This window comes from Miniopterus natalensis, chromosome 7, assembly GCF_054644295.1.
Source record: "Miniopterus natalensis isolate mMinNat1 chromosome 7, mMinNat1.hap1, whole genome shotgun sequence".
NCBI classification, from domain to species: Eukaryota; Metazoa; Chordata; class Mammalia; order Chiroptera; family Miniopteridae; genus Miniopterus; species Miniopterus natalensis.
The window spans coordinates 66,054,995-66,070,195 of NC_142087.1; the positions used below are offsets into that span (position 1 = coordinate 66,054,995).

Below are 15,201 nucleotides of genomic sequence, written 5' to 3' on the forward strand. Positions count from 1 at the left end.
CCTTCAACACAGCATGACTGCTTCTCAATTAATAGCTGCAAACTTCTAAAGGCAATACCTGACGTGGACATAATATTGCCACCTTTATCCGAGGTGAGTTTAAATGGTAGATTAAAAATTTAAAAACACTCCATGCAGTTATAAATTGACTTCCAAATCAGACTTTGTCATTATTTCTTAAATGTAAAGCAGTTTCATCACATCTGCCAACGTTTTGGATTCTCCTTGAGAGCATTAAAAATGTACACATATTCTTGAAACTTTTGCTTCCAAATAAGCATAGACTATATTCACATGACTATCCTTCTCAGTGCCAGCTTAATTTCTAAATCAGACTTCTAGATAATTGATTGGAAGGGAAGTAATATTGATCACCAGTTTAGGCATTTTTAGCCTCTAAACATTTAAAACATTGCTATAGTGCCTCAACTTCAAGTTCCTGAGTACCTCCTGTATCAGTTTTCTTGCCCACAGTACTGGTTATACTCTGAGAAAAAACAAGGGTGCTTTCCAGCCACGCCAGCCAGGCCGTGCTGATGGTGCAGCCCGTCGGCCGCGCTTTTACATGTGTGACCCACTAGTGCGTCTCCTCTGATCCCTCCTCTCAAACATGTTTGCCATCTCTTCCACATCAGCATCCCGTATTTTGAAACGAGTGCGGCGACTGGCCAGAACGTGGAGAAGGCCGTGGAGACTCTTCTGGACTTAATCATGAAGCGGATGGAGCAGTGCGTAGAGAAGACGCAAGTCCCCGATGCCGTCAATGGTGGAAACCCCGGGAAGCTCAGTGGGGAGAAACCGGCAGAGAAGAAGTGTGGCTGCTAGACTCGCAGGGACTCGCCACCAAGAACCCCACCCGAGTATTTCTTCCCCAAACAGCGACAGACCACAGAATTGTTGTTGAGTGGGCCGTGCGTAGCGGCATGTCTTGCTTTTTCTGCCAGAAAGTCTGTTTTAAGAAACCAAAATAGTCAACATTACTCAAAAGAATTGACCAGTTGTTTCTGAGGCCCCTTCAAACAAGATCAAAGATTTCCAAATGTGCTCTCAACCATCATGGACTCCCAGTTTGTATTTCTTACAAAGAAGATAAGTGTGTAAGGGACTACACAGGATGAAATAACAGTGAGTTTCAAACAAGAACAAAAATTACCCTGTCACATTGGAGAAAGGGATAGGCTACCTACCAAAGGCAGAACATAGAAAGATGATTTTTAAAAAAGATTGGGTTTACTTCTTATATAGAATCTGATTACTACTTTTAGGTTTGCATTGGGGAAACATAGTTAAAAATGGGTACACAATAAAGGATTCTAAATGGATCATTAACAATGACATTACTTTGTACACCCAATAAGCAATGCTAGAATGACTAAATTATCACTGAGGTTATGAGAGGAGGAATGTCAGACTTCTGCTAAAATGTAGGAAATTATATAATAATGCCATTTTTATATTCTTAATAAGTGGCAGATAGACAAGAACAAGATTGTGAATGACAACATACAAGAGAAATGCCCTGGGAGGAAAATGAAAGTATGGGAACATGGCATTTGGACAAATGAAATTAAATGTATCTGTTACAGATGTCTGGAAGAGTCAGCCAACTTTCACGCAAGCCGATTAGAAGTTGACATTATCAGTTGGGATTAAGAGAAGATCCAGAGGTTCCCATTTCAAACAAAATTTTAGAAATTGGTTCAGTGTTTGGCTTCACATTTCATTTTTCTTAGCAAATAGTGATAAACAGTCCCAAGAACAAATTAAAGGTTGCTGTTTATTAAGTATCTCTTTTTAAAAATACAGTCAAGAAAAACTATTTCACCTTAATTTCTCTTAGATAAATATGCTGGTGATGTGAAACCAAAAGTGACTATTAATCATGGGTTTATTTTCAATTTATAAAAGCACTAGAAACTCTAAATCACCTTTCTCCCCTCTAACCCACACCTACCCCTGGTTTTGAATCCATTGTAAAGATACAGGCATGACACTTTGTAGACCAACAACTTCAGAATAATTATGGATCAATTTTGTGGTCACTCTGAATTTTCATATCATTAATTACATAAAAATTGATGATAATTCATGCCATATTACACCATATTTATACTTGTTTTTATTGTCTACCGCAGAATGCTCATAGTTTACCTATATTTGGGGATTGGGCAGGAATGGAAGTGTATCATATCTCCCCAAAAATTGGTTAATCACTTAGTTTTTTTCATGAAAAGTTGCCTTTTCTTTCTAAAGATGATCTCAAAAGTTCTTTTTCCATTGGCCTATTCTTATCATTGTGTCTAAACTAACATAATCAATTCCTATTAAACCATTATTTAACTATTTCAGTGAATTTTATCAATAACAAAGGTATTGCTTTTTAAGTTTTCTCTTTTTATTATGAGTATATGAATTTTCTACAGAATGGTTCCTCTTACTATACAATTTTGCTAGTTAAACTTCATTTTTCCAACTCAGTGCACTTTTATTTTGTTAAGTTACAGACACTGGAAACCCTAAACCCAGCTCCCCCACCCCTTAACCTCTACCTACCAACCTCCATCTGGTAGGGAATCAGTTTTAGTAACACAGATGCAAGGGAATGTCTGTAATGCTCCTAGTGAGGACTAGACCCAGAAATGTGCCAGGGATCAGAGTAATCTGGAAGCTGTGATGGGTTAGCCCCTTGTGAAGTTTGTGGTGTTTGCTGCCCAGTTCCTCTGACTTCTGCAGTGCAATGCCAGCTCCTGGGGTGACCATGCTTGGGTATTCCCTCCAGTGCTGTTCTTCCCCATGATGTTCCTCATGACCTCAGTGCCTGTGCCCTGAGGATGGAAAGCTATTAGCTAACATGAGAGATGCTTCTTTTGGAAGAAAAATGAACAGAAACAATGCAACTATTGCTATAGCAAAATTTGGGGAACTATTGAGGTCAATATCAATTTCTTATTTGAATCTAGATTGTGATATACCCTGAATTTCCACAATAGGGAATGTGTAGCCTCTATAAAGTCCTAAAGGTATTCTATTTTGGATATGTCTTTTCATTTTCCAGTTTTATGATTGATATACTTATGCCAAAATTCTGTCATTGTCAGTTATTTAAGAAGCATTTATTCGGGCTCTATTTTAAGACTGTCACTTGATAGTTGCAGCTTGAAGCAGAGGGTGGTGATGCCCATAATTATAGAACCACATCTGCAAAAATAATAATTGTTGGGTAATAATCTCAAGGAGGACAAAACTTAAAACAGACAAGAAAATTAATTTATAATAGTATTCTATTTATAAAAACTTGATCAAAAAATATTTTCTCTGTCAAGTTTGACATCTGACCCCAAATTTTGTGTTAATACTAATAGAAATTCTTTCTCTTATTATTTCCTAATTAATTATTCTGTGTTATTTATTTTACAACCTCAAATTCATTTGGGGCCCTGAATTATACAGACTGCTTTAAAGAATTGCATAGCCCCTTTAACCCATAGCAACATGTATTTTTAGCCAAGGTGAGTTATCTCCCAAATTCTCTAGTAAACCAAATTGTATTTTGGAAAAATATTTAAAGTATACATAAAATCCCTTTCTGGTATAGAAACCATTTCTGGAGTGTTTACTCTGCTTCGATGTTTACATTGCTCTAACACAGTGCCTCGGATACCTCTGTGACCAAATTTATCTCTAACCACATAGCTCATTTCCTACAATGTCATATTCCAGGAAGGTCTCAGAGACACTAACACAGCTAAAGGTCTTTGATGTCTTCAACAAAGGGTTCAAAGGTGTTATGGGAATCTGGAGCTCATTACTGCCATCTCCTGGTATTCTAGCTCACTTCTCCTGGAGTGAGCATTACTTGAGACTTAACTGATTAGGTACAAGGCTACCTTTCCATGTAAAACAAGAAAACTCCTTTGAAAAAGGTATCAAAAATAGTTGAGAGAACACAGTGTTTGTCTTGGTATGATGAGGGTGACAGGTCACAAATCAGCAGAGAAAATATTAAATGCTGGGAGTCCAACTCGTAGGCCTCTACCTAAGAGTTTTAAAATTCTTTCAAGTCCCACTCTAGCCAGTTTGCTACCATTTCCATTTATCAGCTATCACACTGCAAAAAATTCAAAGCCAGCATTTTCTAAAGTAAAAAGTGTATTTTATCTGTTGTTTTTAACCAGATGGACCATTCTTTGTATCAGGGGATGTCTTTCTTATGCTTTTAGTGTAAGCTATCTGCTGCCAATCAGTACAGGTCGGACAAGCTGGGCGAGAGTTTTAATCAGCCTTTTTAAGAAAGAGAAGCTTGACCGTAGAGAAGGACATGACTGTATTAAAAATAATTTACTACATGGCCAGATATTCTTTAAACTGTAAACTGAGTCCATTGGAAATCAACAAATTTGATGAAGCTCATATATATCTTCACCAATAGAGTGAGCGCAGCAGTTAGAAAGAGAAATGCTTTGTGTAATAGATAAAGTGTACCACCAGGTACAGAATATAACCTGGAGACTTGTGTCTGTGAAACAAGATTGTTTACTGCTCTGTATCTCTGTTCACCTCAGTAAAAAAGGGGGGACACATATGATTTCCTCATTGTATATCACACTAACACATTTGAGGGAAAAATCCTCACCCATAAACTTTGGAGTTTAAAACTCAACCGTTAAAGAAACAATATTGAAGTTTCTGTTTTCTAAGATACTGATTAACTCTTTAAAAGGAGACTTTCTGAGAGCTGAGGGTAACCAAAGTGATTTTAAGTTGATTTTCACCCTCTACTACCCAGCTTTAAAGCATTAAGAGAAGTCAAGAATATTTAAGTATTTTAGGGAAAGCTTTATTATTTTTTAAAGATGCCAAGATGCTGTCTATATTTGAAAAGGTTGTCTAAAAATTCACCAAAAGCTATATTTTTTTCTTGAATTTTGACCAAGATGATATAAACTTATTTCTGGGGAGAGTGCTGAGCCCTTACCATGGAAAGTAGATGCAGAATATTATCTGAGATGAGTGTTGTCTCAATGCTTTATAAACCCATAAAAATACCTGTCTCATAAAGTAGAACTGATAAAAGTTATTGCTAGATGTATAGGGAATTTTATAAACGTATTGCCTTAGAATTCTTGGGTGGAGACCCAACCACAGTGACATTGTTGAGCAGGATATATAAAGAGAGGTAAGAGTGAAAAGGTGTCTAAGTGGAGTTCTTAAATATGGCAGGGCATGGAGAAAGCTCATCCTTAAAAGGCTGATTTTTAGGTAGGAAAAGAAGAGTAACAGAAAGGGTTTTTGTAACTAGATTTGTGACAAATATTTACCCATCATTTTCATCTATCAAGTAGAGGATTATATCCTTAGAACTAAGCTAATAAAAATATTTAAGCTAAAAAATATTTTATTATTAGCATCAACATTTTGGAAACTTAGGAACATTTTATTTATTTGAATTTCATTTTCTCATAAATCTGAGTCCCATCACAAAGATGCTTTTCTGTGCAGCTCTTATCAGCGGCCTATGTTGGAGAGATTTCCTAATGTCATAGAGAGAGAATAAAAAAGTGCCAAAAAAGTGGGATTATTTTAAAGGGTGTCATCTTTTGAAGATGAAAAAATACAAATGAATCATCTTTGAATTGAGTCATTTAAATGTTTTCCGGTTCTTTTTCTTTCCCACAGATTGTGGAAGTCATGCCTAATATCCCTCAGCTGACTTAGTCTTTAAGGATCTTTAGCAAATTGTGTAGAAGCTGGTACATCTGTCCTTAATCTAATAGGTCCCTTATTTAACCAGTGGCTGTTGTTCTTTTGTCTGAAGGCATGTCAAAATAGTGACCCTAACAATGTGTAATAACATATGCTTACCCTTAATCGTCTACTCTCCAGGTTATATTTTCAAATGCTGTTTGAGAGGAAGACTTGTCCAGAAGGAACAAGTTGGGGACCGCATGCATGTTATTAAATATCTTAGTGGTTTCTCCTCATGTGGGACTTACAAACCCTGCGTGCCTCACAGGGCTCATGTCAGGCTCAATGGCGAACATATATAAGAAATTGGTTTGTAAGTTATGGTCCATTTCATAAGCAAGACACTATTATCACAAACTAAGAACTAATAAATAGTCACAGTCATAATTTAAACCAGTTATTGTGAAAAGAAGTGTCATAGCAGAGACACAACTGATTTTAGTAGATATATTGGAAGCTACCAATGGCTTGTCAACTTGAGGTCATTGTATTTTATTGAAAATGATTAATATATTTCAAATTACTGAAAAAATATGAGTTCTATTTCATTTTGTATGTCATCTTGTATTTCTTTCAAGAAGTCCAATTATATTCTAGATAGTATATTATGACTTGGTCAAAATCCTTCTCGTACAAATAGGGCTTTTGTGTCCATAGCCTTGTAAAAGATACTGACTGTATCTGAAATTATTTAAGAAGAATAAGTTACCCTGCTTTATGTGTCAAAAATGGACAGTGCTTTGACATAACACTGATGTGCTTCACTGTATCCCAATGGTCTACCTTTAGGTGATACTGTCCTCATTTTTAGGCTAAGCACGTTTGATTGTTTCGTCTGTCATCTACACAGATCTCTGTTTTGTCTAGTGCTACGAATGTAACTTAAAACTTTAAACATAGAGTTTTTCTCCTATATGCCTCTGAGTAGACTGTGGTGCCTGACAGACACTGTTAGGCCATTACTTTGTTGTACCAAAGTTCTAGTGACTTAAGAAATCATTGCATCCAATGATTTTGTGGTGTCTGGGTTTGAATACTACAGTTGAGACTGTATTCAGTGATTATTACTGCACACTTTCCAAATAAAAAAATGCATTTTTATCAATTATTTTGTGTAATAAAAGCAACCTTATTTCTGTGCTAAAGTTCAACGTGTGATGGGTGGGGAACATTACGAATATTAACATGAAACTTGCATCCATTAATAATGGCATCCACCTGAAACTAATGTAGTTATATCTGTAAAAAAGAAGCATCTCTTGCCCTTTGAGACAGCATGGAGGGACCTGGAGAGCATTATGCTAAGTGAAATAAGCCAGTCAGAGAAAGACAAGTGTCACATGATCTCACTTATATGTGGAATCTAACGAACAAAATAGATCCAGAGACTTAGAAGCATGGAGCAAACTGACAAATCTCAGAGGGAAGGGGATGGGGTGGGAAGAGATTAACCAAAGAACTTATATGCATATAAGCATAACCTATGGACACAGACAATAGTGTGGTGAAGGCCTGGGGGGGGGGGGGGAAGGGGACATCTGTAATGCTTTCAACAATAAAGATAAATTTAAAAAATATATAATGTTATGTCAATTATACCTCAATTAAAAAAGAACAGTATCCATTAGGATGCAGTCAAGTGAATTTATCCATCTCTCTAAATTTTCTCATTTTTTATTTATTTAAAGACTGGGTTTTGCAAGGGGAATTTTCTAATAACTCTAAATGGTGCTTTATAAAATTAGTACTTACCACGTTGAAGTATTCTATAGTACACGGCACTGTCACATTATAACCGATTTCTTCCCCACAACAAGATGCTGAGGCAGGCCGTGGTGTGTCCCCTTGATCACAGCCTGGTGAAAGGGCCATTGTTCAGGGCAAATTCAAGACCACAACCATGCAGCTTCCTTAAATGTTCATTTACAAAGGCTGTCTTGTTTCCCAAGTTGCTCTCCCTCCATACGTTACTTCAACAGGCATTGCCAAGGTACTGATGTGTTTTTAATTTAAAGATAAACAACTCTCCCTCTGCAAGCAAATAAGTGCTTGACACCGTTTTCTCAGCCTTCTTCTGCGGTGGCAGTAATGCTGTTTCACGCAGGCACAGTCTTTGCTCCTGCCTCATCTTAAGGTGAGAGGTCATTAGGGGCTTGTTTTTCCCATAGTTTTATATGATTTTTAAATAGTCATAACGTGGCCCATATTGAGAGAAACATAGACCATCTCGACATTCACTGTCTGGACTGATAGGATTTTCTGTTTTTGTTTGTTTTTTTAAAGTGACAGAGTTTGCTAAACACTTAAGAAGGAGTTCTTTTAGATTTTATTTTATTTTTAAAATCTTCACCCGAAGACATGCTTAGAGGAAGGGAGAAAGAGAGGGGGACATCGAGTGGTTGCCTTCCATACACTCCCCCGCTGGGGCTCAAACCCGAAACCCAGGTAAGTGTCCTGACGAAGGGGAATAGAGCTGGCGGCCTTTCGGGGCACTGGACAGCACTCAACTAACTAAGCCACTCCAGCCAGGCAGCATTTCTTGTTTTAAAACTCTTTACAAGGTATTATTATTATTCACCGTTCTTTATACCAAGGCATTTTTTATTTCTAATCTGGATTGCTGCTTGCAGAGAAAGAACAGCTATAATAAGAGTGTATTGCCCTTCTGTTAGAAACTCATTTAGGTGACTTGCATTAGGTTAGGAAGCCAACACGTGAATTATATTTTGACTACGGCTATATTATAGGTACTAGAAACATTTTGTGAAAGTAATCAGATTTGTGAAATGATCGTATCTTTAGACCATTTTCATAGCTCTCTGAGAAAGACTGGTCTTTAGCAAAAGGTTTAAAAACTAATCAGCAGCAAGGTTCACAACAGAAGACTTCAATCTGTCTGATTCATTCCCCAGAGGAATTTATATGATGAGCTCATTCACCCTCATGGAAAAAGTGAAACCGGAGGGGAGACTTGAGGCAGCTAGTTAAGTATTGGATTATGAATACGCAGCACCTTGCTCCCAAATACCAAGAGCAGTTTCTTATCAGTCCTCACGCGTAGGTCAAAACAGGGCTACTCAGTACATTAGGAAAAAACCGACTGAGGAGGGGTTTGGGATATGGGCTCCTAAAAGTCATTAGAATTCTGTTCAGAATTCAAAGAAGAGCTGGAGGAAAAACTAATCAAATAAAAGGAATGGTTTATAAAAAGGATATATGAAAGAATATGCTGCATGGAAAATGATTCAGACAATATTGGGACTTACTCTTTACCTGCCAGTCCAGCTTGCATCTTACCTTCCGGGCACACCTGCCTGCCCATGGCCTGCCCACCCTGCAAAGTACGTGAGCCTGTGCTCGCTCCTGCTGGGCCTCCCTTCCCCCAAACACCAGCTCCTTCCGGCCACTTCCCTATCTTCCTTCCCATCCTTGCTTAAATGTTATCTTCAAAGAGAGAATTCCTTACTTTTTAATGCACCAGAAATGATGCTTTATAACTTTCTAAATTCTTTTTCTTTTTTGCTTTTACTTTTCAATTACAGTTTACTTTTGATATTATTCTGTATTGGTTTCAGGCATACAGCACAGCAAGTGCCCTGTTGTTTAAAATGACTGTCCTATTGAAATGACCAATCTACAGTTACCATAGTTTCAATTATCACCTGATTAAAACCCCAGCCCCAGCCCTGCACCCTTGGGAACTCGGGATCCCCGAGTCTGCTTTATTTTTTCTTATAGCCAGTGGGACAGCTGTAGCTCTATTGCTGGTTCCTCACCGCTGGATGTATTTCCAGGAAGGTGGAGGTGTTTCCCTCTTCTCTGTTCCTGGCCACACACACCCCTCCCCAGTCCTCACTGCGTTGGCCCTGACGTCTAGAACAGTGCCTGGCAAATTGGGGGCACTCAATAAATATTTGTTGCAAAACTATGACTGAATCCTGTTTGAGAAATTGATTGGGTGGACTTTAGAATAACAGTGCTAACTTAAATTTAATGAAGTAAATATTCAAATATTTAAGTTATATAATTTATTGATTTTTGCAAAGACACATGCCCATGAAAACCTCACTGTTACCAACACATTGAACATTACGAAACCAACCATGGATGCTTAGGATAAATCCCAATTTTTCATATTTCTACTACATTTTAGACATGTAAGTATACACTCTAATAAAAACAAAGCAATTAAATATGATAATTTAAATCTTTATTGCAGCCTTAATATTTCTAATCACAAAATAAGGGAGGGAAAGGAAGAGAATTATAATGATATTAGTTGAGGGAACTTTCAGTTACTGGTGAATTGGATCCCTACTTTTATATTGATAAAGATGATATAATAATTAGCCAGTCTGAGGAGAGTTAAGGATTTTTGAGGTGAAGAAATATGAAAGAATTTTATAAGTATGTGTTCTTAATTTCATAATGCTTCTATTTTTTCAAATTTAGAGTGAAAACATAATGGATTACTTTTGCCTTTGATTTGGACCCAGCGAAAATTAGCAGAAAATTTCAGGGAGCTATCTAAATATTTATTTACTGATAAAATCAATTGATTATTAATTATATTATCGTGAACAATCAAATAAAAACTAGTTATTATTTATGCATAATAATTTTAATTTTAAGAGAAATAAAAATAAAACTTCATAAACTATAACATTCGTTTCTTTATTGTAAGACATATAAGCAATTATTCAAAAGATATACTATATCAATAGTTTAAATATTTCTTAATGATAAATTGTAACATTATATGTAATCAAAGCAAAACCAAATTTCTTTTCATTTTCCACCTTCATGTACTCACTTCAAGGCCCACCTCAGACCTTCTTACCCAATATATTAATTAGTATAATTTTAAGTACAATTGTTTAGACTCCAACTGAAGTAGTGTCTTTCCTGTGTGGTACTACTTTTAGACCAATACATTTTTCCACTGTAATCATTTGTTCTGTGACTCAGAAATATTTATTTTAAAAAAATTTCAAATGATAAAAACTGAAATAATAAGGATATAGAAAATAATCCATATGTGACAAATAAATGCTGCTGCTGCTACTACTAAAAAGATCCTTTTGTGTTTGAAGAGTTCAGATCTTTTTAGGCTTCCGAACATGTTCATTCTGATACTCAGGAGATTCCAAAGTGAACCCCAAGACCCCATGAGCAGATCCTATCTGTCTTATGTTCAACTGCACTTCCATCTTCAAAATTGAAGAGAGTTAAACCAAAATCCAACCCAACAGTGTCCTTCCATTTTTGACTTTAGGATACATCATTCTAACGGAAACCATCCAGATGGTTAGCTCAGTTAGATGCGTTCGTTCACAAACCTCATATTTATTTCAACCCAGTGCGATGACTGAGAGAGAAGAGGGACCTACATGATCTCGGAGAGAAAGGTGAGTTCCCCGACTGCACAGTGATGTGACGTTTCAAGGGTTACAGAACTTTGAAGAATTTATGAATACATTATGTCACCTCATATGTTCATACCTTTAAATATTTCCTAGATAATACTGATATTTCACATTCCACACTGAAAGGCTTTAAGCATCTTTCCTGAGAAAAGGTTTATAGTTATACACCAAAGAGGGTGATCAAAAGGCTTAAAGTAATTCACCCTTTAGGGTGACTAAGGTCTCCCATTATTCCTGATGTCAGTATGTTGCATGTCTACAAGTTAGAGTTAGGTTTCGATCACAAACTCCAGCCGTAGTGAATGCACCATCCACAGTTAAGCACGCCTTCACGCAAGCACTAGACACCATTCTAATTCATGAACGTGGATTCTTCCTGGCTGCCCAGCAGCCACTGTTCCTTTGAACTCATAATACAGACATCTTTATGGAGGTATGAGCTAACAGCACTGTGTTCTAGTGCCCCACCCAATATTTTACTTAAATAACATAATGAATATTGAAAAGAAAATTAGCTACAGAAGCAGAGTCACAAAGCACATTCCCTTGTACTTATGTGTGGGTTACCTTTAGCAACCAATTTTCAATCCCAACTGAAGAAACCTGGCTTCCTCAGGTGAGGTGAGGCAGCCAAGATTCTCAGTTTGGAGAATTAGCTAAAAAGAGTCTTCCCCTGCCCATAGATTCAGCAGCAAATAACTGTCCCACTAACGATGAGTCAGAAGATGAACTTATATCATGGTAAGATATTTTTTATTATACAAAAGTCAACTTGAAAATATAACATTTATTCACACACATATACACACTTTCTTCTACTTACATAAATAAGAATGACTATCAAAAGTTAAACTTGACAACCTTAAATCATTCCCTTCAGCAAAAATCTGGAGAAAAGATTGATTTTTTTTTTTTAAACTTTAAAGCAGAATTCATCTTCCATCGTGGGAAAGCTCCTGGTTTCTTTACCCATTAAGTAAGTTTTGAAGGAAGAGTTCTTTCCCTCCAATATCTATTTGTTTGATTTTGTGGAATATCATCTTCTTGCAAAGCTACTGATGTATAATGAATTCCATTAAATATTGGCATTGAGCCATTTTAACATGCAAGTTTAGACTGTGTTTCAAAGAATAAATAAGACCCATGTAGTGATCTTTCTCATTCAGATCTTCAGCCAGCCAGCTCATTTCCGTAACCTAACCAACATGAAATAGGGGGTAGAGTCTTCAGTCTTCAATTCACTGTAGAAAAGACCACACAATCATCAAGATCAAGCACATTAACCTGTAATGATATAACTGCTGTCCTGCCACCATTACCATCTCCACTGCCCTATACACCAGCATCAGAACTAATTGCTTTAATCTAAGAAATGGCAGTTAATCGATGGATTGTAATTCCTCATGAGACACAGGAGAATCACATTGTGGAAGCATTAAACTTATGTAGTGGTGGGGGGGAGGGGGCAGTGAGAGTTAGAGCCTATGTCTGCAACTCCACTCAGTGAAGATATGCACCAGAGTGACCTGGAGATGGGAAACACATCCATTCTACCTCAGGACATTTCAATTCTATGGTTTTCTCAAAGCCTGACCTTCTGTCCTCATTGTGTGTTTTGTTGTTGTTGTCACTAATGACCTCTAATTTCCACTTCTAATGTTCAACCCATGAAGCATCTATATGTTCTAATGCCCAAGGGGGAAAAACCCCAAAATTGTTTTTTGGTACTTACTGAGAGGTAGTATGGAAATATATAGGGCGTCCCCCCCTCCAAAAAATGTATACACAGTTTAACAACAGATAGCTCAATTTTGAAAATGAAATGTATTTTAATAAACACTGCCTTTATAATTATTCAAAGTGTGTACATAATTGCTTTGTATAAATGGGGACACCCTATATTTTATGAGTGATTTAAGAGATTTGCCTAGATTAATATTTAAATGTATGTTTTTTTCCCCCTAGAGTTGTAATTCCACTGTATGGTGAATCCAGACTTACCAAACCATTCTACTACTTACAATTAATCATATTTCATTTTGCAAACATGAGATCTACCATTGAGATAGGGTATGTGGGGAAATAGTTGTAACTGGTAAGAGCTACAAGGACAATCACGGAGACAGTAAGACCAACCCTCAATGAATTGATGGCTGAGAACCTGCAGAAAAACAGCTGGATCCAACATGGAGACTAATTTCACCTTGCAGTAACCCCTAGCTTCATTGTGTGCTTATTGTAACACATTAGCATTCTAAAGGACACACCGGGGGCTGCCACGATTGGACAAAGAAAAGCGATATAAGAACACCTGGCCGAAGGGGATCTTCTGAGAATGTTCCTGAATATTCCTCTCCCTTATTGAATTCCCTATCCCTCAATTAACTGAGTCAATAAAAGAAGTAAATTGCACTAGGGAGGGGCTGCTCTGCCTATGGAGTAACATTCTCTCTGTTCCATTGCTTCACTAATAAACTCTCTTTCATTTTAAACTCTCTTCTGGCTCAAATTTGAATCCTTTCCTGCATGAAGCCAACAGTCCATAGCGGGCCCTGGGCCCTCGGGTTTCCAAAATCCTGGAACTCCTGCATTACCATCATATCATTAACTCAGCAATTTCTATCAAAAATCACAAAACAAAGGGCATATACAGTCCAGTCTCCCTATCTCATTTAGTAAATATTCCCATGTGACCTTTCCCAAGTCAGAAAAGAAAATAAATCTTTAAAACTGAAAGACCTTGGTCAGCTGAGTCCAGCTGACCTGAGTGGCTCAGACGTTGAGCGTTGACCTATGAACCAGGAGGTCAGCGTTCGATTCAGGCTTGATCCCCAGGAGGGGGTGTGCAGGAGGCAGCCCATCGACTCTTAGCACTGATGTTACTATCTCTTTCTTCCTCTCTCTGAAATCACATTTAAAGAACCAAAAAACCAAAACTAAAAACCTTCAACTATTAATTAACTGCAGTTGCTGTAGAATTGGCCATAGAAGTCATTGTCTCCAACAGCTTTCACTTCTGGTATCTCCATTCTCATTACTGGAGTAGTTTCACTAAGGACACGACCAATTTCTGGCTGGCTCCATTCCTTCCAGGGTCAAAACAGTGGATGTTGGCCACAATGCCTCGCCACCCTGAGGGGAATGGTATCTGATGTGGATGGAAAAGGGGCCGCATACTAAACCTGCCAAGCTCAGGGGAGGCCTACGTGGCAGGACTTACAAATTCAGAGACCTAAAGTAGCCACATAGGATGGTCTGAAATTAAAATTTCTTAACCAAAAGCAAGGCATGGCAGTTAGTCATTTCTTAGGCCAGTATCTTCCTTGACAAAGATCAGTCTTTACCTTAACCGAGTCTATCTGTTGTCTTCTTGCATCTACAGTAACAAACCCTTGGACTGTCAGAGCATCCCCTTCATCCAGACCCCTCAGGGCACAATCTCCCACCAGAGCACAAGACCCTGGAGCCCCTCCTTACTATCTTGTTCCCCAATACCAGCTCTATGTACTCTAAAGGTTAATTGTTAACTACCCTGTACCCACCAATGTAAAAGGATTGTTTCTGTTTCATTCTTCATCCAGTCTCAGAGATTTTCCCACTTTGCTTTTGCCCATCTCGCTAACCTACTACCACTGGATTTCATGTAACCCCCCCTAAATCTCCTCCTTTGATTCTAATGTATAAAATAAGCTGCAAAACTGCCATTCTCTGCAACATTTTCCCAATCCATTGAGATTTTTGCTTTCCAACAATTGTCATCAGTTTGGCTCAAATAAACTCATAAAAATTCTCTAAGGTTCGGAGGTTTCTTACGTCTACCCTGGTAAGGGAGCAAAAACTTCACCATCCTCTCCTCCCTCAGAAAGACATGTTTGCCTTTCTGTCCAAACTCTTCACCTGCCCCCTCTGAAGTGACTGCAATAAAACTCACTATCAGGGACTAATTCAGACAGGCGAGGGGGTGTCCATTAGAGCTGAAAGTCTGTTATATAATAAAGTATGTTTTCCAAATGCGTATGTTAAAAAATTG

General features: G+C 37.6%; 2 protein-coding genes across 3 annotated transcripts in view; one reads left to right on the plus strand and one right to left on the minus strand.

Annotated features, from left to right (window-relative positions):
* The window catches only part of RAB27B (RAB27B, member RAS oncogene family), a 122,954-nt gene extending 116,101 nt beyond the window's left edge, over positions 1-6,853 (plus strand). For both annotated transcript variants that reach the window (XM_087819104.1, XM_016225103.2), the window contains exon 6: positions 636-6,853. In XM_087819104.1, the coding sequence (XP_087675230.1) occupies positions 636-825 (190 nt within the window). In that variant the 3' untranslated portion in view covers positions 826-6,853. The remainder of the gene's footprint in view (positions 1-635) is intronic.
* A 3,583-nt stretch (positions 6,854-10,436) lies between these two features.
* The window catches only part of CCDC68 (coiled-coil domain containing 68), a 41,105-nt gene continuing 36,340 nt past the window's right edge, over positions 10,437-15,201 (minus strand). The window contains exon 12 of the mRNA XM_016225104.2: positions 10,437-12,412. Within this exon, the coding sequence (XP_016080590.2) occupies positions 12,355-12,412 (58 nt within the window). The 3' untranslated portion in view covers positions 10,437-12,354. The remainder of the gene's footprint in view (positions 12,413-15,201) is intronic.